General features: G+C 42.0%; 1 protein-coding gene across 2 annotated transcripts in view; it reads left to right on the top strand.

Moving 5' to 3' along the window:
* The first annotated feature begins 3,060 nt into the window (after window positions 1-3,060).
* AGXT (alanine--glyoxylate aminotransferase) overlaps window positions 3,061-22,849 on the top strand; it is a 59,927-nt gene continuing 40,138 nt past the window's right edge. The window contains exons 1-2 of one of the 2 annotated variants that reach the window (XM_082249387.1): window positions 3,061-3,453; window positions 16,557-16,749. In XM_082249387.1, the coding sequence (XP_082105513.1) occupies window positions 3,223-3,453; window positions 16,557-16,749 (424 nt within the window). In that variant the 5' untranslated portion in view covers window positions 3,061-3,222. Of the gene's footprint in view, window positions 3,454-10,332; window positions 10,539-16,556; window positions 16,750-22,849 lie in introns of those variants that run through there. The other variant, XM_082249388.1, reaches the window with a different exon arrangement.

The following is a 22,849-nucleotide window of genomic DNA, read 5'->3' on the forward strand; positions in this document are numbered from 1 at the left end:
GTTGTTGAACCTTGTGGCCCGGGTGTCCACCTCAGGCATCCCTCACCCATAGTCCTGGAACACTTATGGGTGTAGGGCCCAATCTCGCAGATCCAGGCATCGCCTGCTGAAGAAGTCTGCCTGCTAATTGTTCATGCCTGGAATGGTAATGGAAGACAAGGTTGGAATTCAAAGTTTTTGCTACCTCTGTTGCCACGACGAAAAATATATATGCATATGACCATACAAGGACCATACTCAACTGTTTTTTATTTTGCATAGGATAGGGTTATTTTTCCATTTTTTTGGTTTGAGACTGAAGGGGAAAAGGGAACAGAGCAGCCATTTTATTTATCAAACATTTATTTATGATTGGAAATATATAAGTGCAGCGCTAATGATATAAACATATGTAAAACGACAGTGTATAAATCAAATACAGTGATAAACTCGTAAATGATACAAACTTAATTATGGTAAACACAGTCCACAATAATAAAAAAGGGGGAAACACAGTCCACAATGATGAAAAAAGTCCCAAGTGAAAGATGGCATCCAAAACAAATTGTAAACGTGGTGATAGTGACAGAATTCCCACACCAGCAAAGTAATATAAATGCGCTCACCAGAGGACATGGACCGAAATTTCTTTATAGAAAATGGGCCATGTAAGGCAGGTTATGGTAACAGGTCTCTTCATACAGCCACAAAGTCGCCAGATGTTAAAGCCAGGATGACCAGGACACTCAGCAAAAGGATACCCAGACTTCCAGACCGTTGTCACTTAAATGGAAATAAACCAAATAGTGCGCTTCATATTATTTATTAAAAGAGAAGGAATACACTTACAAGCATCCTGTAAAACAGCGCATGTAAATGGAGAGATGGCAGTACAATTACTGACGCGTTTCATCCAAACAGATATATTCATAGGAGAATTGCCAAGTTTGTATACCAAAAATGATATATATACACAAAAGCCAGGAAGTTGCCTTCACTTGCATTTCCGCCCTGCCATGCAAGATTGCGGCGGCGTGCGGTCCAAGTCTCCATGTTATTCCCGGAAATGACCTCATTGTGGGCGTATATTGCTGAGAATATGTATATGACATTATACTACGAATGCCAGTGTGGTCTAATACTTCAGCAATATAGGTGGAATAGAGTAAGTCAGGCACGGCCAATAACGCAGTCCATAAACGTATTAGGACATGGTTAGGTGGGAGGAGTAAATCCAGCCCAACCAATGGCGCAACTGTGTCCAGAGTGTTGTGTCCAGAAGTGACCTCATAACGAGCATCACCTCTGCGATCTCATGTGCAGTCTCGGATCATCGCCGGAAGTGACCTCATCACGAGCGTCACTTCTGGGATCACGTGTGTAGCCCCGGTGTAACGTGAGAATTACCTACCCCGTGAGAATTACCTACCCTCGTCACTTCCGGGCAGAAACAGCTGAGCAGCGCAGCAGTGCGCATGCTCAGAGCCCCGGATACCTAATGGAAGAACAGAGGAGCTTACTAGTGCGCATGCGCACTAGTATGAAATGATCACGGTGTACCGTGAAATAAACCTACCGACGCGGCGGTTACATAAAACAGCTGTGCAGAAATACGAGTCATCTCCGCTCCTGTGCCTGTCACTTCCCTGCTCTCGGCAAGTAAATATGAAAGCGGCTCTCGGCTCCGTGATTTATGTATTCATACAGCCGCCGCCGCTTTTATCTTTACTATCCGAGATGAGGGAAGTGACAGGCACAGGAGTGGAGATGACTCGTATTTCAGCACAGTTGTTTTAATGTAATCGCTGCGTTACATACAGTGCCGAGCACCGGAAGTGACGAGGGGTAGGTTTTTCTCACGGGTAGGTAATTTTCACGGAACACCGGATCATTGTACCGCTGCCTCATTGGATGTCCGAGCTACATGGGAGGAGCGAACTTACAACCCAGGAAATCTCACTCGTGACACCATAGGGGCAAATTTCCACATCTGTACACGATCTGAGCCACAAACCCAGATGAGACAGACAACACAAAAACAAGAAATACCGCTTCCCACGCCCACATAGGTTGAGATAAAGGGGACTGCAGTGAAAACAACTTTGCAGCTTAACAGTAAAATGAGGTGCAATTAAAATAAATTAAAACGTAGCAAAAATTAGAGATGGAGAAGAAAAAGGGAACAAATATAAGCAGTGATATAGGACCAATGCATAATGCAGAAACCCATCAAACATAAAAAACATGAAAGAAGCTCCAATCCATCAAATATAGGAAAAAACTAAAGAGCTTATACCCAACATGTATATAAACACTTGTAACGGGTCTGGATAATTAGAGATATATTAGCTTTTTCCTATATTCGTAGCTTCATGCAGGCAGCCTATTCAAATCAATGACAGGTACAGTAGGTGGCTGCATGGCTCTGTCAACACATCCCTGACTGTACATTCATGTTGGACCAGTGCACTGATCAGAACAGACTGCATGGATGTACAGTAAGGGGCGCGTTCAGAGATCTGCGTAGGTCCTTTAAGCCACATACCTCTCATTCATTTGAGGAGGCTGCCTGCATGCGGGTGCAGGGAACATCTGTGCATCCTGCATGGTTTAGCCTGGGTATATGGATTGATGCACCTGTGTGAAGGAGGCCTATGAGTTTGATTAATGATGCTAGAACTATGAGACCCACTAATGCTTCCACATGGCAAGCTAGTGGTTATTTATTACCCAGCTAAACCTGACATCTCAAATTAAACATTAAACTTTACACTTTTGCATCACTTATTGAAAAGCACATTCATCACGCCATCAAACTCAAACAATACAACGTAATAGTTTATTACTGATTAAGCAGTTGATTTCCCCAAAAAAATATTCCATCAACATGAAACAAAGCAGTCATGAATCTACTTAAGTTTTCTCTTGAATGAGCAGTTTTTTTTTGTTTTTAACTAAAATCATGTCACTGATAAGATATATTTATTGATGACATACAACTAACAAAATAAAAGCTGTTGTATCATCCGAGGACAGGTGTAATGTCCTCCGTGTTGAAGATCACAGGTCAGACCCCTGTGACCTGGTGCTGGAGGGAGTGACGCTGGGTGACAAATCGATAGAGAGGGAGGGTGGAAGAAAAACACCTTTCAAATGAGAGCTGTGCTGCACTGCACATTAACAGAGACTGGGTAAAGGTTCACAGTTTGTCATCCCCTAGTGTTCAGGCAAGGGTTAATAGAGATGCAAGGGACAGTTAGAGGTATCTCCTATACTCTGTTGTGTGCAGCTCAGCGGTCAACATCTGTCAGAATGTCCTCGCATTCAACTATCCCTCCATCCCCAGCCCTCCTACAGCCTTTACAGGTGCCCCAACGTCTAATGTTGGGCCCTGGGCCCTCCAATGTACCTCCACGGATACAAGCAGCTGGGGGTCTGCATGTCATTGGTCATATGCACCCCGAAACTTTCCAGGTAAGTCTACTAAGGGTATCACACTATATAAAAAAATATTGGGCAAAAATGAATATATAACAGTATAAATATAAACTTATAATGAATGGTATACATTGAAACTAGGGTTGTATTTATTTATATGTGTGCCTTTTCTCTAAGTTATGTTCTATTATCTTGGAAGAATATGTCATGTGAAGCAGTATCACCGCGCTGTAGACAGATTGAGTAACAAATACACAACTATTAGCATTACTTTATTTAATTCATGCTGCAATGACAGTAAGCAGAAGTTCATCTGTTTTGTAAATCTTTAAAACTTTTTTTAGAAAGTGAGAAAAGAAAACTGCTGAATGTCCAAGAAGTCTTTGCTTGTGAACAGATCCATCAGGGTGTTAAAAATATGCGCAGTTTTATTATATTATTAGAAATTATAAAGCCACATAACTTAATGGTTGGGGGTCCGCTAACATGTGACTATGGCAAAATCTAAAATGACACATACAATGCAGTCTTTTACTAGCATTACCACAGCAGTTTTTGTTTTTCTGAGTCCATCCGCAACTTATTTGCTGGTCAAAATCGCATGACAAGTCGCACCATATGAACTATTTAAATAGTTGTGACTCAAGTCACAGCGACTTTGAAAAAGTTTCCTGCACCACTTGTAGGGATTTCATTGCGACTCGCATTAACTTCTGTTAAACAAAGTTGCAAGCCGCAATAAAAATGGCTGAAGCCAATCGCACTGATCTGCGGCTTTGAAATCAGCGCACCGGTGTGACCCAGAGATGCACTGATGTGAACCAGGGCTAAAAGACAAATTAAAGCTCCAGCAAACACTTTTTTTTTGACTGTTGAAAGCCCCCTGTCAGTGTTTTATGGTTTGTCCCATTCCCTGTAACTGACACCTTTGCTGGCCTTTTTTTGGACCTGTTAAAGGAAGTGGGGAAAAAAGGTCTACAATAGTAAAAAAACGAAATTGCTGTGTAAAAATAAATGTCCTGCGTAACCACTACCAAATCCAAAATAAATAAAATTAAATGATATATGAAAGTATCCCAACACTACTGCTGCTATAATCCTAAAAAATTGTGAACGTCTTGACTTCTTGCAAATATATATATATATATATACAATTATACAGTTGTATATATATATATATATATATATATATATATATATATACACAACTGTCTTGACTTCTTGCAATATATATATATATATATATATATATATATATATATATATATATATATATATATATCTTGTTTTTCACATCAATCTTCTATAGTGAAAACAATATGAAGCCACATGATAGTAGCGTAACACCGAAGCCAGGGGGAAAACACAAAGCCCAAAATACACAGTAAGTCGGTTTATCCACCACCCTTAAGGGGACAGTGCGAGTCTATGTGATACATATTGCAGCTTCCATCCACACCTTAAGGGGACAGTGCGAACTTGACTATATGAAGTGCGGCTGCCATTTATGCCTTTAGGCACATGTGTAAAATACAATGTTCGTGGGCCGAATCCAGCCCGCCAGGCCATTTCATATGGCCCTTGCATCCAGGACTTTTTTCAGCTAGAACATGGCAAAACTCTGTTTTGCCACCTCTGTCTCTCAGGTAATAGAATCGGGCCAGTTAGGCGAGATGCGAAGAAGCTTTTGGGGGGGAGGGGGAGGTGGGAGAGATGAGGGCTGTGGAGGGAGATGTGTGCAGAGGTGGAAGATTAGGGAGAGAGGTGCAGAGGTCATAGCTAAAGAGAAGGATGGAAATAAGATGTGGACAGCCTGTGAAAGAGAGCTGAACCCTGCACACTGTGCACAGCCCACTCCTAAACCGTGCACTCTGTACACTGTGCACTCCTAAACTCTGCACTGTGTACGCTGCACACTCCTGAACTCTGCACACTGTATGCCACGTACTCCTAAACTGTGCACTCTGTACGTAGTGCACTCCTGTACTCTGCACTCTGTACGCTGCACACTCCTGAACTCTGCACACTGTATGCCACGTACTCCTAAACTCTGCACTCTGTACGTAGTGCACTCCTGTACTCTGCACTCTGTACGCTGCACACTCCTGAACTCTGCACACTGTATGCCACGTACTCCTAAACTGTGCACTCTGTACGTAGTGCACTCCTGTACTCTGCACTCTGTACGCTGCACACTCCTGAACTCTGCACACTGTATGCCACGTACTCCTAAACTCTGCACTCTGTACGTAGTGCACTCCTGTACTCTGCACTCTGTACGCTGCACACTCCTGAACTCTGCACACTGTATGCCACGTACTCCTAAACTGTGCACTCTGTACGTAGTGCACTCCTGTACTCTGCACTCTGTACGCTGCACACTCCTGAACTCTGCACACTGTATGCCACGTACTCCTAAACTATGCACTCTGTACGTAGTGCACTCCTGTACTCTGCACTCTGTATGCTGCACACTCCTGAACTCTGCACACTGTATGCCACGTACTCCTAAACTGTGCACTCTGTACGTAGTGCACTCCTGTACTCTGCACTCTGTACGATGCACACTCCTGAACTCTGCACTTTGTGCGCAACGCACTCCTGAACGCTGCACTCTGTATGTAACACACTTCTAAGCCTTGCACTCTGTAAGTTGCGCACCCCCAAACCATTCACTCTGTGTGTACTGCACTCCTCAACACTGCGCTCTGTGCACAGCTCACCCCTGAACTCTGCACTCTGTACGCCATGTACTTCTATGTATCTAGTAGATAAATAGTCTTAGAAATACAACTGGCCCTTTGAGGGCAAACATAATGCTGATGTGGCCCACAATGAAATAGAGTTTGACATCCCTGTCTTAAGGGGACAATGTAAAGCTAATTACCTGTGGTGCACCAGTCCAGTGCATAGTACCATGTGAGTGTGTTTTTTACTTACAGTTTAATACATTTTTGTGTTTATAGGGAAAACATAATGATGATTCAACCTTTCACTTTTTGAGCACCTATGGGGATTCACATATGGTAAATGACATCTTATGAGGTCTAAGCCCCAGGTTAGCAGTTGGAGGAGATGGCGTGTGCAGCACGTGGTGCAGCACAAGATTGCAATATATATACAAGAAGTTGGGACTGTCACAATTTTTCAAACATGAGGTTTATTTGGTTGCTTTTTAGGCCTCTTGCACATGATATTCCTGTTTGAGCATCTACTTTTTCAGACTTTTTTTTTTTTCAGATTTATTTTTTAAATGTATTTTGCACGTATTTACGTGCATTTTCGCATATATACGTTCGTGCAATTTTGCGCACATGCCCACACTTAAGTGCAAATGTGCAAAAAAAGTATTCCCTTGTTCTGCATAATATGTAAATGGCAATTTGAACACATTAGCAGGTATTTGTGCGCATCTGCGCTCATGAGTGATGCCTGTTTGTTTTGTGGAACCCACCAGAGAGCACTGCTAGTCATGAACTGATCTCAGTTTAGTTAATTGCTCAGACAAGTAGATGTTATAAGCAATAACAGTGAAAAAATGAAAAATCTCTGATCACCCCCTAAAGTAGTACAGTGTCAAAGAAAAAAAAAAAAAAATGTTCACAGAATTGAATAAAAACATATTTTTTTTTTTTTTTCAAACTGTTAGCAGTCACTATTTTTGATTACTGCCACACCAATTATATGATGACGCTATACTATACTGGTGACAGTATGTAAGAAAAAAAATTTATGAAAAAAAAAAAAAACATTTTATTTAATTTCTTCATTTCTGAACAAATGGTGACAAAACATTACAACTTCAACATTTTGCTATGCCTCTTACTACATACCTTGGGCTGTTTACTTTCCAAAAATGGGTTAATCAAGAGATCAGGCCATCAATATATCAGGACTGATCAATTTTCAAATGTATATACCAAAGTTTGTAGACTCTATTACTTTCACACAGACTAAAAAAAATATATATACACTGATTTGGGTTATTTTTACCAAAGAAACTTAGCAGACTACATTTTGGCCTAAATTTATGAAGAAAGATTATTTGTTTGCAAAATGTTATAACAGACATTTAGGCCCCGTTCACACTGGGGCGATCCGACTTGGGGGGGCGACCTCCGAGGTCGCGGTGCGAGCAGCGCGCCGCGACCTCGGAGCGGCCGGCACGGACTTCATAACATTGAAGTCTATGGCGGTCGCCTCCAGGTCGCCCCAAAGAAGCTCCGGACCCTTTTTCTAAGTCGGAGCGACTTGTGTCGCTCCTATTAGAACGGGTCCGCAGCTTCCCTATGGAAGGCGACCTACGGCGACCTGTGAGGCGACCAGGTCGCCTCACAGGTCGCCTTAGTGTGAATGGGGACTAAGACAAATGTAGTTTTATTTTTTCCAAAATAAAAATATACAGTGGTGATTAAATACCACCAAAAGAAAGCTCTATTTGTGTGAAAAAAATGAGAGAAATTATATTTGCGTACTGTGTTCCACGACCAAGCAATTGCCAGTTAAAGCACAGTGCTGAATAGCAAAAAATGCCCTGGTCATAAAGGGGGTAAAACCTTCTGGAGATAAAGTGGTTAAATGTACTTGTTTTTTTTTTTTTTTTTTTACATTTGCTTTCTGGGTTCTAGCCTTGACCAAAAATAATGTCATACATCCCAGGAGTCTTCATGGGACATTTTTTTTAATGTGGAGGAGAGGGGACGGGCTTTCTCAGCTAAGCACACTCTCATGCCTGCATGACTAAGCTAAGGGCAGATGGATTTCAGGAAGTAAATTCTACATGAATTATCTGCCCTTATTAAAGATGATGGCTAAAAATGCTAAGGGAGTGATTATCAAAGTGATTTCTCAACAAAATAAAGCATGGAGACATGTTTGGATAGGTGAGTTTCCTTTGATATTAAAAATGAATTGAATAGCGCTTTTGGTTTCTGGTTCTAAGATGCAGTTAAATTCTGCTTTAACTTTTATAGGAAGAGAAGCAGTTCTGACACGAGCAAAGTCCCGTCCCCACAAGCACTAATGTTGCCTTGTACATTATGACTCAGAAAAATCACTTTCGGACTAGTTTGTTTCAATCTAGCAGACACATTTACTTTTGTTATTAATCAATATGAATAACAGCCAAAGAGCACATAGAGAATATAGTGCAACTGCCTGAAAATATTTAACACGCAGAACTTTAACCACTGGCCGTCTGCTCACATGGAGCCTACTGCGGCAAAGTGGCTCTCCTGGGTCCAGCGACGTAGACCTACATCGCTGGATCCTGCCCCCTCTCGGCGCCGCGCGCGTGTGCGCCGCCGGAGGCTCGCTCCCGCTGTATTCAGACACAGCGGGAGTCGGGCCAGCGGAGGAAAGGAGGTGATCACCGCCGCTCTTCCCCGATCATCAGGGATCGAGTGAGGAAATCCGCCCGCTTGTGTAAACAAAGCTGGCGAATCTCCTATGTGACAGGCAGGGACAGATTACAGGATTCAGCATAGCTGAACCTGCGATCTGTGTCTCTGTCACACAACCCCCTCCCCCCACACACATCAGTAAGCATGAGGCATACATTTAACCCCTTGATCACCAACAGTGTTAACCCCTTCCCTACCAGTGTCATTATTACAGTAACAGTGCCTATTTTTAGCACTGATTACTGTAGTAATGTCACTGGTACCCCCAAAAGTATCAAAAATGTCAGTCAGGGGTCTGATCTGTCCGCTGCAATGTCGCAGTCCAGAAAAAAAATTGCAGATCGCCGCCATTACTAGTAAAATAAATAAACAATAAAAATGACAAATCTTTCCCATAATTAGTAAACGCAATAACTTTTGCGCAAACCGGTCAAAATACACTTATTGTGATATTTTTTTTACCAAAAATATGTAGCAGAAAACAAATTGGCCTAAAATGCTAAAAAATTTAGATTTTTTTAAAATTTTTTTGGGGGAATGTTATATATCAGAATGTAAACAGTATTTTTTCAAATATTTTTTTTCAAAATTGTCGCTCTTTTTTTCAAAAATTAAAAATCACACAGGTGATCAAATACCACCAAAAGAAATCTCTATTTGTGGGGAAAAAAAGGACATAAATTTAATTTGGGTACAGCATCGCACGACAGCGCAATTGTCCGTTAAAATCTCGCAGTGCTGAATTGCAAAATATGGCCTGGTCAGGAACGGGGAAAAATCTTCCGGTCTTAAAGTGGTTAAAAATACGCTCATTGAGAATTTTTTTGTCAAAGACATGTAGCTAAATACATTTTGGCCTAAATATATGACACAAATTGAATATATTAGATATTTTTTAACTGTCAAAGTAGAAAATGTCAATTTTTTCGCAAAATTCTCACTCTTTTTTTATTAATATTGCAAAAAATCAAAAGCGCAGAGGTGACCAAATACCACCAAAAGAAAGCTCTGTTTGTGGGGAAAAAAGGACGTAAATTTTGTTTGGGTACGGCGTTGCATGACCGCGCAATTGTCAGTTAAAGTCACGCAATGCCAAGTTGCAAAAAGTGGCCTGGATGTTAAGCAGGAAAATCCTCCGGGGCTAAAGTGGTTAAAGCACAAATGAATGAAAAAGGTTGCACCTCACTTGGAAAATCAGTTGTATCCTTCTATTGCACTGGAATGTGTATAATTCTCTTGAGTTTCCTCCTGCTCTGTGTAATAGCTTACAATGACATCTCAGATGAAAGAATTCGCTATGGCCCAGATAGAATAGTATGTCAGATGATGCAGTAAAGCCTTTCCATAGATGCCATGGCAGGCCACAGTATCATTCCTGGAGATGAGAAGGAAGCACTCATGTGCTTGCAGTGCTGAGTCCTTATGCAAGAAGCAATCTTAGATGTAATGGCAGGATAAGGGTCACTTGGCAGCTCTTGTTAATGAAGACACTATATAACGAGCAGCAAATCTTTGTTGCCTGCAGTATGCTCACTAGAAACTGAATAGCGTAGAAGGATGTCTTCCCTGCTGTCTGTTAGTGTCCCTGAATCCCTTCTACTTCCTATACATGTTCCTCAGAGGCTTATGCTGGGGCCTGGCCCTGCCAATTTGTATCCTCGTATCCAGGCAGCAGGAGCATTACCAATAATTAGTCCATTACATCCTGAGATGTTCCAGGTAAGGAAAGACCATCTAAAATATGATATAGGCTTGGTGATGGTGGTTTGGAGGTATGAATAACCTACTTGTACATGCTTTTGCTGGAGCTATAGTGGTAGACACCAGTAGCTGGATGGGGCTTTTACCTCTAGCTCAGGGATTCCCAAACTACGGCCCTCCTATTGTTCAAGAACTACAATTCCCATCATTATTATTATTATTATTATTCAGGATTTCTATAGCGCCAGCAGTTTACGCAGCGCTTTACAATATTAGAGGGAGACAGTACATATACAATAAAATACAAGAGGATTAAGAGGGCCCTGCTCAGAAAAGCTTACAATCTAATAGGGTGGGGCAGGTGATACAAGAGGTTGTAAGAGTAGGGAATGAGCTGACGGAAGATTAGTTGGTGGTGTGATAGGCTTCCCTGAAGAGATGAGTTTGCAGGGATCGCCTGAAAGCAGCTAGAGTAGGGGATAGCCGTACAGGTTGAGGTAGAGCGTTCCAGAGGATGGGAGAGGCCCTGGAGAAATCCTGGAGATGAGCATGAGAGGAGGACACAAGGGAGCTTGAGAGCAGGAGGTCTTGAGAGGAGCGGAGAGGACGGTTTGGGTGATATTTGGAGACAAGATTGGTGATGTAGCTCGGGGCAGAGTTGTGAATGGCTTTGTATGTTATGGTTAGTATTTTGAATTTAATTCGCTGGGCAATCGGGAGCCAGTGCCTAGTCATGTATGTGAATGTCAGAGTTTTACAATGCCTCCTGGGATGTGTAGTTCTCAGAGTTGTATAAAGTACTCAAAACCCATACTTGAGTAAAAGTAAAAGTGCTGGATCAAAAAGTGACTTGAGTAGAAGTGGAAGAGCTCAATCAAAAAGTGACTTGAGTAGAAGTACTAAAGTATTCAACATTTTTTGTACTTAAGTATTGCAAGTAGTTTTTTAAAAATTGTTGCTACTCAAGTACTGAAAGTAAAAGTACCAGTAGTTTTGAGAAAAAATTGCTACTCAAGTACTGAAAGTAAAAGTACAAGTACTGTGTTATGTAGTTATTAAAGAAAGAAGTCAAACGTTTGAACATCATATTGTTTTTTATTATTTCAAATGCAGCTTTTATTTATACATACAGTAGCATTTATTTTCGTATGCGCTGATAATACACATGTTTTGAGCTTCATGAAACCTGCCATCTACTGTTCTGGCAGTGGTAATTTTTATAATAGTAACAAGTAACTATGCAGCACAAAAAAAAAAATATTGGAGTAGAAGTATTGAAATCATTGAAAAAATGTAGTGAAGTAAAAGTGGAAGTAGGAGAAAAAAATTCTACTCTAGGAAAGTACAGATACCGCCTTTCTGTACTTAAGTACAGTAGTGAAGTAGTTCTACTTAGTTGCTATACATCTCTGGTAGTTCTGCAACAGCTGCAGGGCCGTAGTTTGGGAATCCCTGCGAGTCTAGCTGATTATTCTCCAGTACAGATCCTAAAATCATAAGTTCACCTTTCACTGTTTTCTATGTGTGTAGTCTTTTTCTGTGTATGTATGGTTGACAGAATATCACACAGAAAGGAAATGGAGAAAAATCTCCCCAATGGGGAAGCATACAGTAATTGCGAAGAATTAGAACCTTTGTGTGGTCTTGACTTTTTTTTATAATAAAAAAAGTTTTTGCAGCACTTGAACGCTGCAATTACTTTTGTATTTCTTTTGTGGGTTTATTGTATATCTATACCTATTGCAAACAGCTTTTTGTTTCAAATTTACACTGATAGTGCTGACTTATTACATTGTGTTTGACTTTTTTTTTGTGTGCCCACTGGCAAGATTTCCTCTCGCTTCCTGAAAGGAAATCTAGAAAACTATCAAACTGGCAGAATTCAAAACCAGACATAGATTCTGTTCCTTCCCCATTTAACTATATTAGTCTGAGATCAGATTGAACTTTGTTTTTATTTATTTATACAAGTTAATATGAATGCAGGGAGATCTGACATTATGGGGTAGAATTAGGCTCCAATGCATCCTCAAAATGGATTATAATTTCCCCCACATATCCAACATACAGCATTTTAACCACTTTAGCCCCGGAGGATTTTCCTGCTTAAAGAGGAAGTAAACCCTCCTCTGACACTTTTACCTATAGGTAAGCCTATGATAAGGCTTACCTATAGGTACTGTAAATATCTCCTAAACATGTACCGTTTAGGAGATATTTACCTTACATGCAGCCAGTGACGTCACTGGCGCATGCGCTCTGAAGGAACGGCCGCTGGTGCCATTTCTTCAGAGACCCGTGCCGTGACTGTCGGCACAGGTCACCGCGGCTCCGGCCAATCAGATGGCCGGATGCCGCGATCCCGGAAGACCGGCGAGTGGACATGTCACAGAGGTGAGCAGACGGCACGGCGAGGGCTCGTTCTAAGGTAAGTATTTCATAATGAGCTAGTATGCGATGCATACTAGCTCATTATGTGTTTCTCTTTCAGCTTGTAAAAAAAAAAAAATTTAACTGAGTTTACAACCTCTTTAACGTCCAGGCCACTTTTTTCAACTTGGCACTGCGCGACTTTAACTGACAATTGTGCGGTCATGCAACCCTGTACCCAAACTAAATTTACGTCCTTTTTTTCCCACAAACAGAGCTTTCTTTTGGTGGTATTTGATCACCTGTGCGATTTTCATTTTTTGCGATATTAATAAAAAAAGAGAAAAAATTTAGCGAAAACATTGACATTAAAGCTTCTATTATAAGGGTAACCCCCACACATATCCATTAAAGTTACCATGCCCCCCCCCCTTTCCAACATCTGATACCATCTCTAAATGCATAGAAAACACATAATAAATACATGGCAAAAGCATGGTAACAATATCATAAAGATAAAACATTTCAAAGGTAATTGAAATGTTTGTGGATACTGGACCTATCTAATAGGAAGCTATAAGACAATGCAGGCAGCTGTTATTTACTATCATTTTGCACATAATCTGAATATAATACGGAGCTTGATTCCCATGTTCTTCTAATTTACAATTCTTCCCAAATACCTTACAAAACAGTCATGTGAATTTGTGTTATTGGGAATAGTCATTTATGTGTATACAGTGCATTTCTTATATGTAGTAACCTGTTGTATAATTGCTTTATTGGGTAAAAACACACAAACTGTACATACCATTGTATTACTGCATGTCTCCACGTGTGACAAAAGTATGTGATGGCGCAGATAGCTTTAATTTGGTTTTATAAGACAAGCAACAACCAAAAAAAAAATAAAAATACTGGCCACCGAACAGCCAAGGAACATCTAGAAAATAACTATATGCAAATGGCCAGAGAGTGATGGGAAGATTGTGGGATGTCGGAGAATAGCTGAGTACAAAAAGCTGTTATTATATTGTCTTGCAACCATTACTTAACAATTATAACAAACCGTCTAATTCAAATGTTTACCATGGCAGTGTCGTCCCATAACAAGCATTTCCCAATTTCGCTGTCTGAACATTCTTTGCAGGCTAGACCCCAAAAGGTACAAAAAGACATCTGAACACCGTGAAACATTTATCAAAACTGAAAAAACATTATTGTGTGTTTTTTTTAGTTCTTGTTCATTTCATCAACTTACCAGCTGTGAAAAAGAATCTGAAAAATAACAGATTTATAAAAATGGATCTTAGTAGTGTGAGTACAGATGGTCTAATGTAATATTCATAGAGATGGCATCCAGAGCTGTATTTACTATACAATAGTCATAGGCCAGTGTCTACAGCAGCAGGGTAAAAAGAAGCAGCACAGGAGCTCATTTATGAAGGGCAGCCATGTTGGAACAGGAAGGGGCCATCCCAAAACTGTTCCCATAAAGTTGGAGCATGAAATTGTCCAAAATGTCTTGGTATGCTGACGCCTTTAGAGTTCCTTTCACTGGAACTAAGGGGACAAGCCCAGCTTCTGAAAAACAACCCCACACCATAATCCCCTCTCCACCAAATGATCTGGACTAATACACAAAGCAGTCCTGACCTCAACCAGATAGAACACCTTTGGGATGAATCAGAGCGGAGACTGTGAGCCAGGCCTTCTCTTCCACATTCCCTTCCTGTTCCAATATGACTGCCCGCCAGTGCACAAAGCAAGGTCCATAAAGACAGGGATGAGAGAGTTTGGGGGTGGAGGAACTTGACTGGTCTGCATAGAGTCCTGACCTCAACCCGATAGAACACCATTGGGATGAAATAGAGCAGAAACTGCGAGCCAGGCCTTCTCGTCCACATCAGTGCCTGACCTCACCCACCCACTTCTAGAAAGCACTTGTAGAAGAATGGTCAAACATTCCCATAGTCACACCTTGTAGACAGCCTTCCCAGAAAGCTGAAGCTGTTATTGCTGCAAAACTCAATATTGAGCCCTACAGACTAAGACTGGGATGCCATTAAAGTGCATGTGCGCATGAAGGCAGGCATCCCAATACTTTTGGTAATATAGTGTGTAGTGGTTTAGTGCAGCCTTTCTCAACCAGGGTTTTGAGGAACCCAAAGGTTCCTCCAGGGGTTTCCTTGAGCAATGAGCAACTTTTGCCTCTCAGATGAGTAACCACTGACAACAATGATCTTTTTAGCTACTGTATCTATAAAGGGGATTCTTCTCAACGACCTCAAATATAAGGAGCACTCATCCTAGTAACCATTCTACTAACCTACAAATAGCTTTAGATATAGTAATTATTAGCAAGGGTTCCCTGAGCAAAAAAAAATATTTCAAGGGTTTCCCCATGTTAAAAAACTGAGAAAGGCTGGTTTAGTGAGTTACGCTATCTCACAAAAGTGAGTACACCCCTCACATTTTTGTAAATATTTTATTATATCTTTTCATGTGACAACACTGAAGAAATTACACTTTGCTACAATGTAAAGTAGTGAGTGTATAGCTTGTATAACAGTGTAAATTTGCTGCCCCCTCAAAAAAACTCAACACACATTAATGTGTAAACCGCTGGCAACTAAAGTGAGTACACCCCTAAGTCAAAAGGTCCAAATTGGGCCCAACGTGTCAATATTTTGTGTGGCCACTAATATTTTCCAGCACTGCCTTAACCCTCTTGGGCATGGAGTTCAGGAGCTTCACAGGTTGCCACTGGAGTCCTCTTCCACTCCTCCGTGATGACATCATGGAGCTGGTGGATGTTAGAGACCTTGCGCTCCTCCACCTTCCCTTTGAGGATGCCCCACAGATGCTCAATAGGGTTTAGCTCTGGAGACATGCTTGGCCATGCATCACCTTTACCCTCAGAGAGTGAGAGCGATAACACCAAACTTAACACACTTGCTGCCCATTCACACCTGAGACCTTGTAACACTAACGAGTCACATGACCCCGGGGAGGGAAAGTGGCTAATTGGGCCCAATTTGGACATTTTCACTTAGGGGTGTACTCACTTTTCTTGCCAGCGGTTTAGACATTAATGACTGTGTGTTGAGTTATTTTGAGGGGAAAGCTAATTTACACTGTTATACAAGTTGTACACTCACTACTTTACATTGTAGCAAAGTGTTTTTTCTTCAGTGTTGTCACATGAAAAGGTATAATAATATATTTACAAAAATGTGAGGGGTGTACTCACTTTTGTGAGATACTATATGTAATGATTTTAATATGTACAGTGTGGGAGATTTCAGGGACAGGTCTGCAGGACCTATCTTGGAGTAAGGGTGCAATAATGGCCATGATTTCAGTTGCACCCATTGACTTTAAGGGCAATAGAAGAAGCCATTCAGCTCCTTTAGGCCTCTTGCAATCTCTTAAAATGCAACCCCTTTAGTCTATAACTTGCAAATGATGCCATAAATGGAGAAATAAATGATACGCCAGCTGAATCTTTATATCACTTGTCATTAAACTTTAATGCAGATTTTTGGGCTTTGCATTTAAAAGTGCATAGTGATAAGCAAAATATACCTCTCTTAAAGTACTTCAAATGTTTGCCTGGATTTAGTGGTTCTGTACTTTACAGACACCTTGTATTATTCTTCGCAGATAATGGATGACATTAAGCTGGGAATACAGTATGCCTTTCAGACACAGAACAAGCTGACCTTGGCTGTGAGTGGATCAGGCCATTGCGCTATGGAGACAGCCATCTTTAACGTGGTGGAAAAAGGGGATGTAGTACTTGTTGCTACCAAAGGTATTTGGGGTGAGAGAGCGGCAGATATTGCTCAAAGAATAGGTAAGTAAAACAGTTTTATCAGTCTCCTCAATGAGAAAGATATAAAGTGTCATCAAAGGCAAAAGAAGAATTTAACCCCTGTTAGTTTTTTATTTTTGGCATTTGTATCCCATTGTGGAGAGTTCCCTTCTTTTCTGCCCCATAGTCAAAGCAGGAAGTGAGAGAAAATCCCTCCAAAGTGAGGCAATCTCGAGGTGTCACCAGAACTAGTGTCCCATTGGAAGATTTCCCCTCTATTCCTGTTCTGATGTCAACCCAAAACTTGGGATTTTCTTTTACTTTCCCTTTTATAACATTAAACAGGACAAATAGAGAGGGCGAATCTCCGGAATGGGGGCACAGACAGCAATAAAAACCTGACAAGAGTTCTAATCCCTGTCCACTCTATCCAAAACTGTAAAATGCCTTTAATGACACTTTAAACGAAACAAAATTAGAACTGTACTTTCATACTGCTGTATGGTAGAGACAAATATCCACGTACAGAGACAGGACCAGCCTTATTGCATCCAATGCAGCATAAGGATGAAGGCCCTTATTGTATTTTTAGACTCCAGTGGAGCTTATTCAATAATTTTAGCCATGTGACAAAATTGGGTTTGATACACTTTGAGCTTGTAATCTGTCTGTCTATAAATGTAGCAGTGGCGGCTGGTGCTCAAAATTTTGGGGGGGGGGGGGGGGGTGGCGCAAAAAGAAAAATGTAATAGGTATTGCTTTGCGTCAAAAAACGCAGTAAAAAAATTGCATGACTTTGAGGTCATGGTACAGGCATGGCACAGGTGATGGCATAGGCATGGCACATGTGATGGTATAGGCATGGCACAGGTGATGGCACATGTGATGGCATAGGCATGGCACAGGTGATGGCATAGGCATGGCACAGGTGATGGCATAGACATGGCACAGGTGATGGCATAGGCATGGCACAGGTGATGGCATAGGCATGGCATAGACATGGCACATGTGATAGCATAGGCATGGCACAGGTGATGGCACAGGTGATGGCATAGGCATGGCACAGGTGATGGCATAGGCATGGCACAGGTGATGGCACAGGTGATGGCATAGGCATGGCACATGTGATGGTATAGGCATGGCACAGGTGATGGCACATGTGATGGCATAGGCATGGCACAGGTGATGGCATAGGCATGGCACAGGTGATGGCATAGACATGGCACAGGTGATGGCATAGGCATGGCACAGGTGATGGCATAGGCATGGCATAGACATGGCACAGGTGATGGCATAGGCATGGCACAGGTGATGGCACAGGTGATGGCATAGGCATGGCACAGGTGATGGCATAGGCGATGGCACAGGTGATGGCATAGGCATGGCACAGGTGATGGCACAGGTGATGGCATAGGCATGGCACAGGTGATGGCACAGGCATGGCACAGGTGATGGCATAGGCATGGCACAGGTGATGGCACAGGCATGGCACAGGTGATGGCATAGGCATGGCACAGGTGATGGCATAGGAATGGCACAGGTAATGGCACAGGTGATGGCATAGGGATGGCACAGGTGATGGCACAGGTGATGGCATAGGGATGGCACAGGTGATGGTACAGGCATGGCACAGGTCGGCTTCAATCACTTACCTTCTGACGGCGGCAGGATGGCGGGATTCCGGGAACCGAGACAAGCAGCGCCATGGACGTCCTCCTCTTCAGTCTTCTGTCTTCCGGTCCGGGCGGCGGGAAGGAGATCGGGCGGTGACGGCGCGTGACTGACGCACGCATCGGCACCGCCCCCATTGCGAGTCAGCGATGTCCTGGATGATGATTGGTCCAGGCTGGAGACTGGACCAATCACAGCCAGGATATCAAGGTGGGGGTGGCTCAGCGCTTTTTCCTGCGCCCAGGTTACGCCCCCAGAAGGCAGCCAATCGGCAACTCTTCTGGGTCGTAAACCCCACCCCCCCCCCCATATCCACCAGGCCGAGCGCATAGGCCTGCGAACACGATTTCTTTTTTCAAAACTTTATTATTTTTTTGTCATTTTTTTTTTTTTCTATTTTTTTTTTCTTTTTTTTTTTTTTAGGGGGGCGGCGCTCCAGCGCCCCCTATGCACGGGCCGCCACTGAAATGTAGAAGTATCCTATGCCCACAAGCAGTAGGGCACGTCCAATAGGGGTGCAGGGGCGCCCCCCCATCCATGCATTCCAATGGGGGATTTTTTTTTTTAAGCATGCGATTAGAGCCATAGGCTCTGATAGGCTTAAAAAAAAGGTGGGCTCAGGGCACAGAGCACTGCACCCTGAGCCCACCCAGTTGTGTGACAATAGCGAATGAATATTCGCTATTGTCACACGGATTCTCCTCCTGGCCAATCAGGAAGTGTGTCCTGGGAAAGGAGAATCCATCCTTTTGGCGAAGGAGGAGGAAGGAGGAGATGCAGGGGAAGCCTGACCAACAAAGGGGGACACGGAGGAGACTGAGGGGAAAGCCGCCTCCTCCACATGTCAGTCCAGGGGCACAGGCAGCACAGGGTGAGTGAGTTGGCGACCGGGGGGTGAGGGAGGGGTATGGTGTGCGGTGCGGACAGGAGCTGGTGTGGTCCGTGGTCAGGTCCGTCTGCCGCCCCCCGACCCATGGAGCACCAACCGCCACTGCCCATAAGCATTTAGTGGTTGATGGATACAGTTATGCATTGGCTTAATGATGAGCATCACTAATAACTGGGTTACAGGTTGTTTAGGGCCTCAGACATTTTCTTTTCAAATTTTTTTTCTATGTATGAAATGTTTAAACCTGCATTAAAACCTGAGCAAAATATAACCATAACAAGTATTTCAATGTAGTTTTCCAGGCTTATTACAGGTGTTTTACAGGTGTTTTTGCACATGTATCAAGCTGCAGCAGTAGAAGAGAAGTGCATGTTTACAGGCATTCTCATTGAAATCTACAGGATCAAAAATGCTTAAATACAGTAAAAAAAAAAAAGCTTGTGTACTTTTTGAGCGAAGGGCGACTGAGTATACAAGTGTGAATAAGCACATATAGAAAGAATGGGGTTCTGAATAGTCAGGCATAGTAAGGCGTAGGAAAAACAAAATGATAAATGCGGTGTGACTCTACTTTGAGAAATGTAAATACTTTTACCCACTGTTACAGTTCCCTCCAGGTGCTGTATACAGGTGTGTGGTTTAATCTATACATTATTTGTGTTGTATTGTGTTCAAAAAACATAAAAGAGCTAAATCTACCTCACTGTACTGCATACCATGTTATGAAAATTAGGCTAAAGAGATATGGGGTCTATATAATAAATAACCCACTCATCAGTTATCTGTAGCTATAGAAGTTACCTGCTTGAGTCTGGCCAGCTTTGCCTCAGCCCTGAAAACTTCTGCTTCTGACATTAGTTCTTAAAGAAATATATTGGTCTGGGGTCAGTTTTATTTTAGTAGTTTTTACCTAAACATTTATTACATGACAAAGGATTCCCACAATACTATGGGATAGCTAAGAAGACAGCTGTTTGCTTTTTATTTAAATCCACTTTGTGTTCGCCAAACACCTTGGCATACCTAGATATTTTTCTGTAAATGTGGCAGGTACATTGTCACTGTGCTGGACAAGTGGACATAGCCTGTGAAGAGAACACAGGTGGGACTTAGCAGATAGAAAAGTACAATAGGGCAGATGCACGACCAGCCACCCTGCACATGGAAAGAAAGAATCAGGGACTGGTCTATACAGGAAACTCCTGCATGCAAAGTGCAGAAGTTATTTCATTTCGGATCACTACACAGATCTAGAAGAAATACACAAAGGACACCAATAATCAAGTAATAACACACAAGGCTCTTGTATTTAAATCACATTTGTTTATCCTGGATTTCAGCTTTGGAAACTTTGGAATGAGTCATTGGATAAGGGATGAGCCAATGCATATGAGTCATAAGCTGTGTAAAAAATAGCCCTCTTTTATCAAACATTCAAACTAAGAGCCTTGAAATGTTAAAAGGAGCCTAAAGCCTCGCCCGCAGGCTCAAAAGCAGTATGTAAAATAGTAATATGTTATATTTCACATGTACCTGGCCTTTATAAAGAAATAAAATATAAAACCACTATACATTAAAATGTAATGTAACTTTGCATGTCAGCAATAATTAATTCCTGATGAGGTACTTTAGATTTATCGAAAGAAAACTGTACCTTTTATTAGGAATAAGTAGTTCCTGTGCTCCAGCCTAGGCATATTCTCTTCATATCTGCCTGAGAGAAGGAATCTAGAAACATGATATCATCTGTCTGCTGCAGAAAGTGATTTTGTCCTCTGAACCCTTCTTCACTACAAGACTGAGCAGTGACTTTACAATGTACCCATAATGTATGGCAGGTGACACAGATATCTGACACTCCCAGAAGAGTCAATGGGACAATAATGGAGGCTACAGCATTGGAATGGAGTAGAGTTTAAAAACAAAGGCCACTGGATCTTCTATTACAGGCCATCTTCCATTAGGATTTTTTTTTTACCTTAAAGTGGAAGTAAACCCATCGATTAACATTGGTTTCCAAAAAGCAGTTATATTCCCAGCATGCCGGAAATACTAGCTGTCATATTGGTTGTGCTCTTAACCAAACTGTCAAACCATCCAATGGCTGGTGTAATAACTGATCACATGTGCAGCATCATGGCAGTTGAAGATTAAACAGAGGCCAAGATGGCAGCTTCCTTGACTGAAAACGATAAGAGGGTTTACTTCCACTTTAACAGATTTCCTTTCAGTGATTTCTATGACTATGTCAACTCTGACCCAGCATCTCAGTCCAGAAAGGGGAGCTGCAAATGGTTAAATTTTATTAATATATTATACAGGATTTTTATAGAACCAACAGTTTTCGCAGCGCTTTACAAAATGAGGGTAGACATTACAGTTACAATACAGTTTGATACAGTAGGATTTAGAGGGCCCTACTCGTTAGAGCTTAAAATCTAAGAGGGAGGGTCAAGTGATATAGAAGGTAACAACTGTGGGTGATGAGCTGATGGAGAAAGTAAAAATAGTGTATTAATTAGAAGCAGGATAGGCTTCTTTAAAGAGAAGGGTTTTCAGGGATCGTCTAAAAATGGATAGATTTGGAGATAGTGGGACATATTGGGGTAGGAAGTTCCAAAGGATGGGAGAATCTCGGGGAAATCCTGGAGGTGAGCATGGGAGGAGGTGACAAGGGAGCTAGAAAGCAGGAGGTCTTGGGAGGACCAAAGAGAGCAGCTTGGTTGATATTTTGAGACCAGGTTAGTGATGTAGCTGGGGGCAGAGTTGTGGATAGCTTTGTAAGTTATTGTTAAAACTTTGAATTTTATTTGTTGGGTGAGCGGAAACCAGTGGAGGGATTGGCAGAGAGGGGTGGAGGACACTGAACAGTTGGTAAGGTGGATGAATCTTGCAGCAGCATTCATGATGGACTGAAGGAGGGATAGCCTATGTAAAGGTAATCTAATGAGGAGGGAGTTGCAGTAGTCAAGGTGAGAGATAAAAAGGGAGTGAATTAGAAGCTTAGTTGTATCAATTAGGGAAAAAGGGGCGTATTCTGGAGATGTTGCAGAGATTGGGGCGACATGATTTGGACAGGGATTGGATGTGGGCCTGAAAGGACAGTTCAGAGTCCAGGGTTACCCCTAGCACCTTGGCATGTGGGAGCAGACAGATAATTGTGCCATTGATCTTGACAGAGAAGTCTGGGGAAGGGCCACGTAGGGAAGGAAATATTATGGGCTCAGTTTTGGATAGATTGAATTTGGGGACGTGGTGTGACATCCAGTTAGATATGTCTGTTAGTAAATCAGTGATGTGTGATATTGGCACCAGATTGTGTAAGTACCTGCTCTGCTTCCACCTACCTGTTGTTGATGGTACCCCCTGCCTTATTGTGTCATACTCCTGGCCACAGAACTGTTCTCGACACACTGACCTTAGGCCTTAATATTTAAAGTGGTTCTAAAACCAAAACTTTTTTTTTACCCGAATGCATTCCCTGCATTAAATAAAAAAGCATTTTTTACAAAACAATGGAAAACACCTCAAAAATTGGATTTTTAAGGCAATCAAAACAGTGAATAAAAATATATAATTTTT

This window comes from Pelophylax lessonae (genome assembly GCF_965119305.1).
Source record: "Pelophylax lessonae genome assembly, chromosome: 3".
NCBI classification, from domain to species: domain Eukaryota; kingdom Metazoa; phylum Chordata; class Amphibia; order Anura; family Ranidae; genus Pelophylax; species Pelophylax lessonae.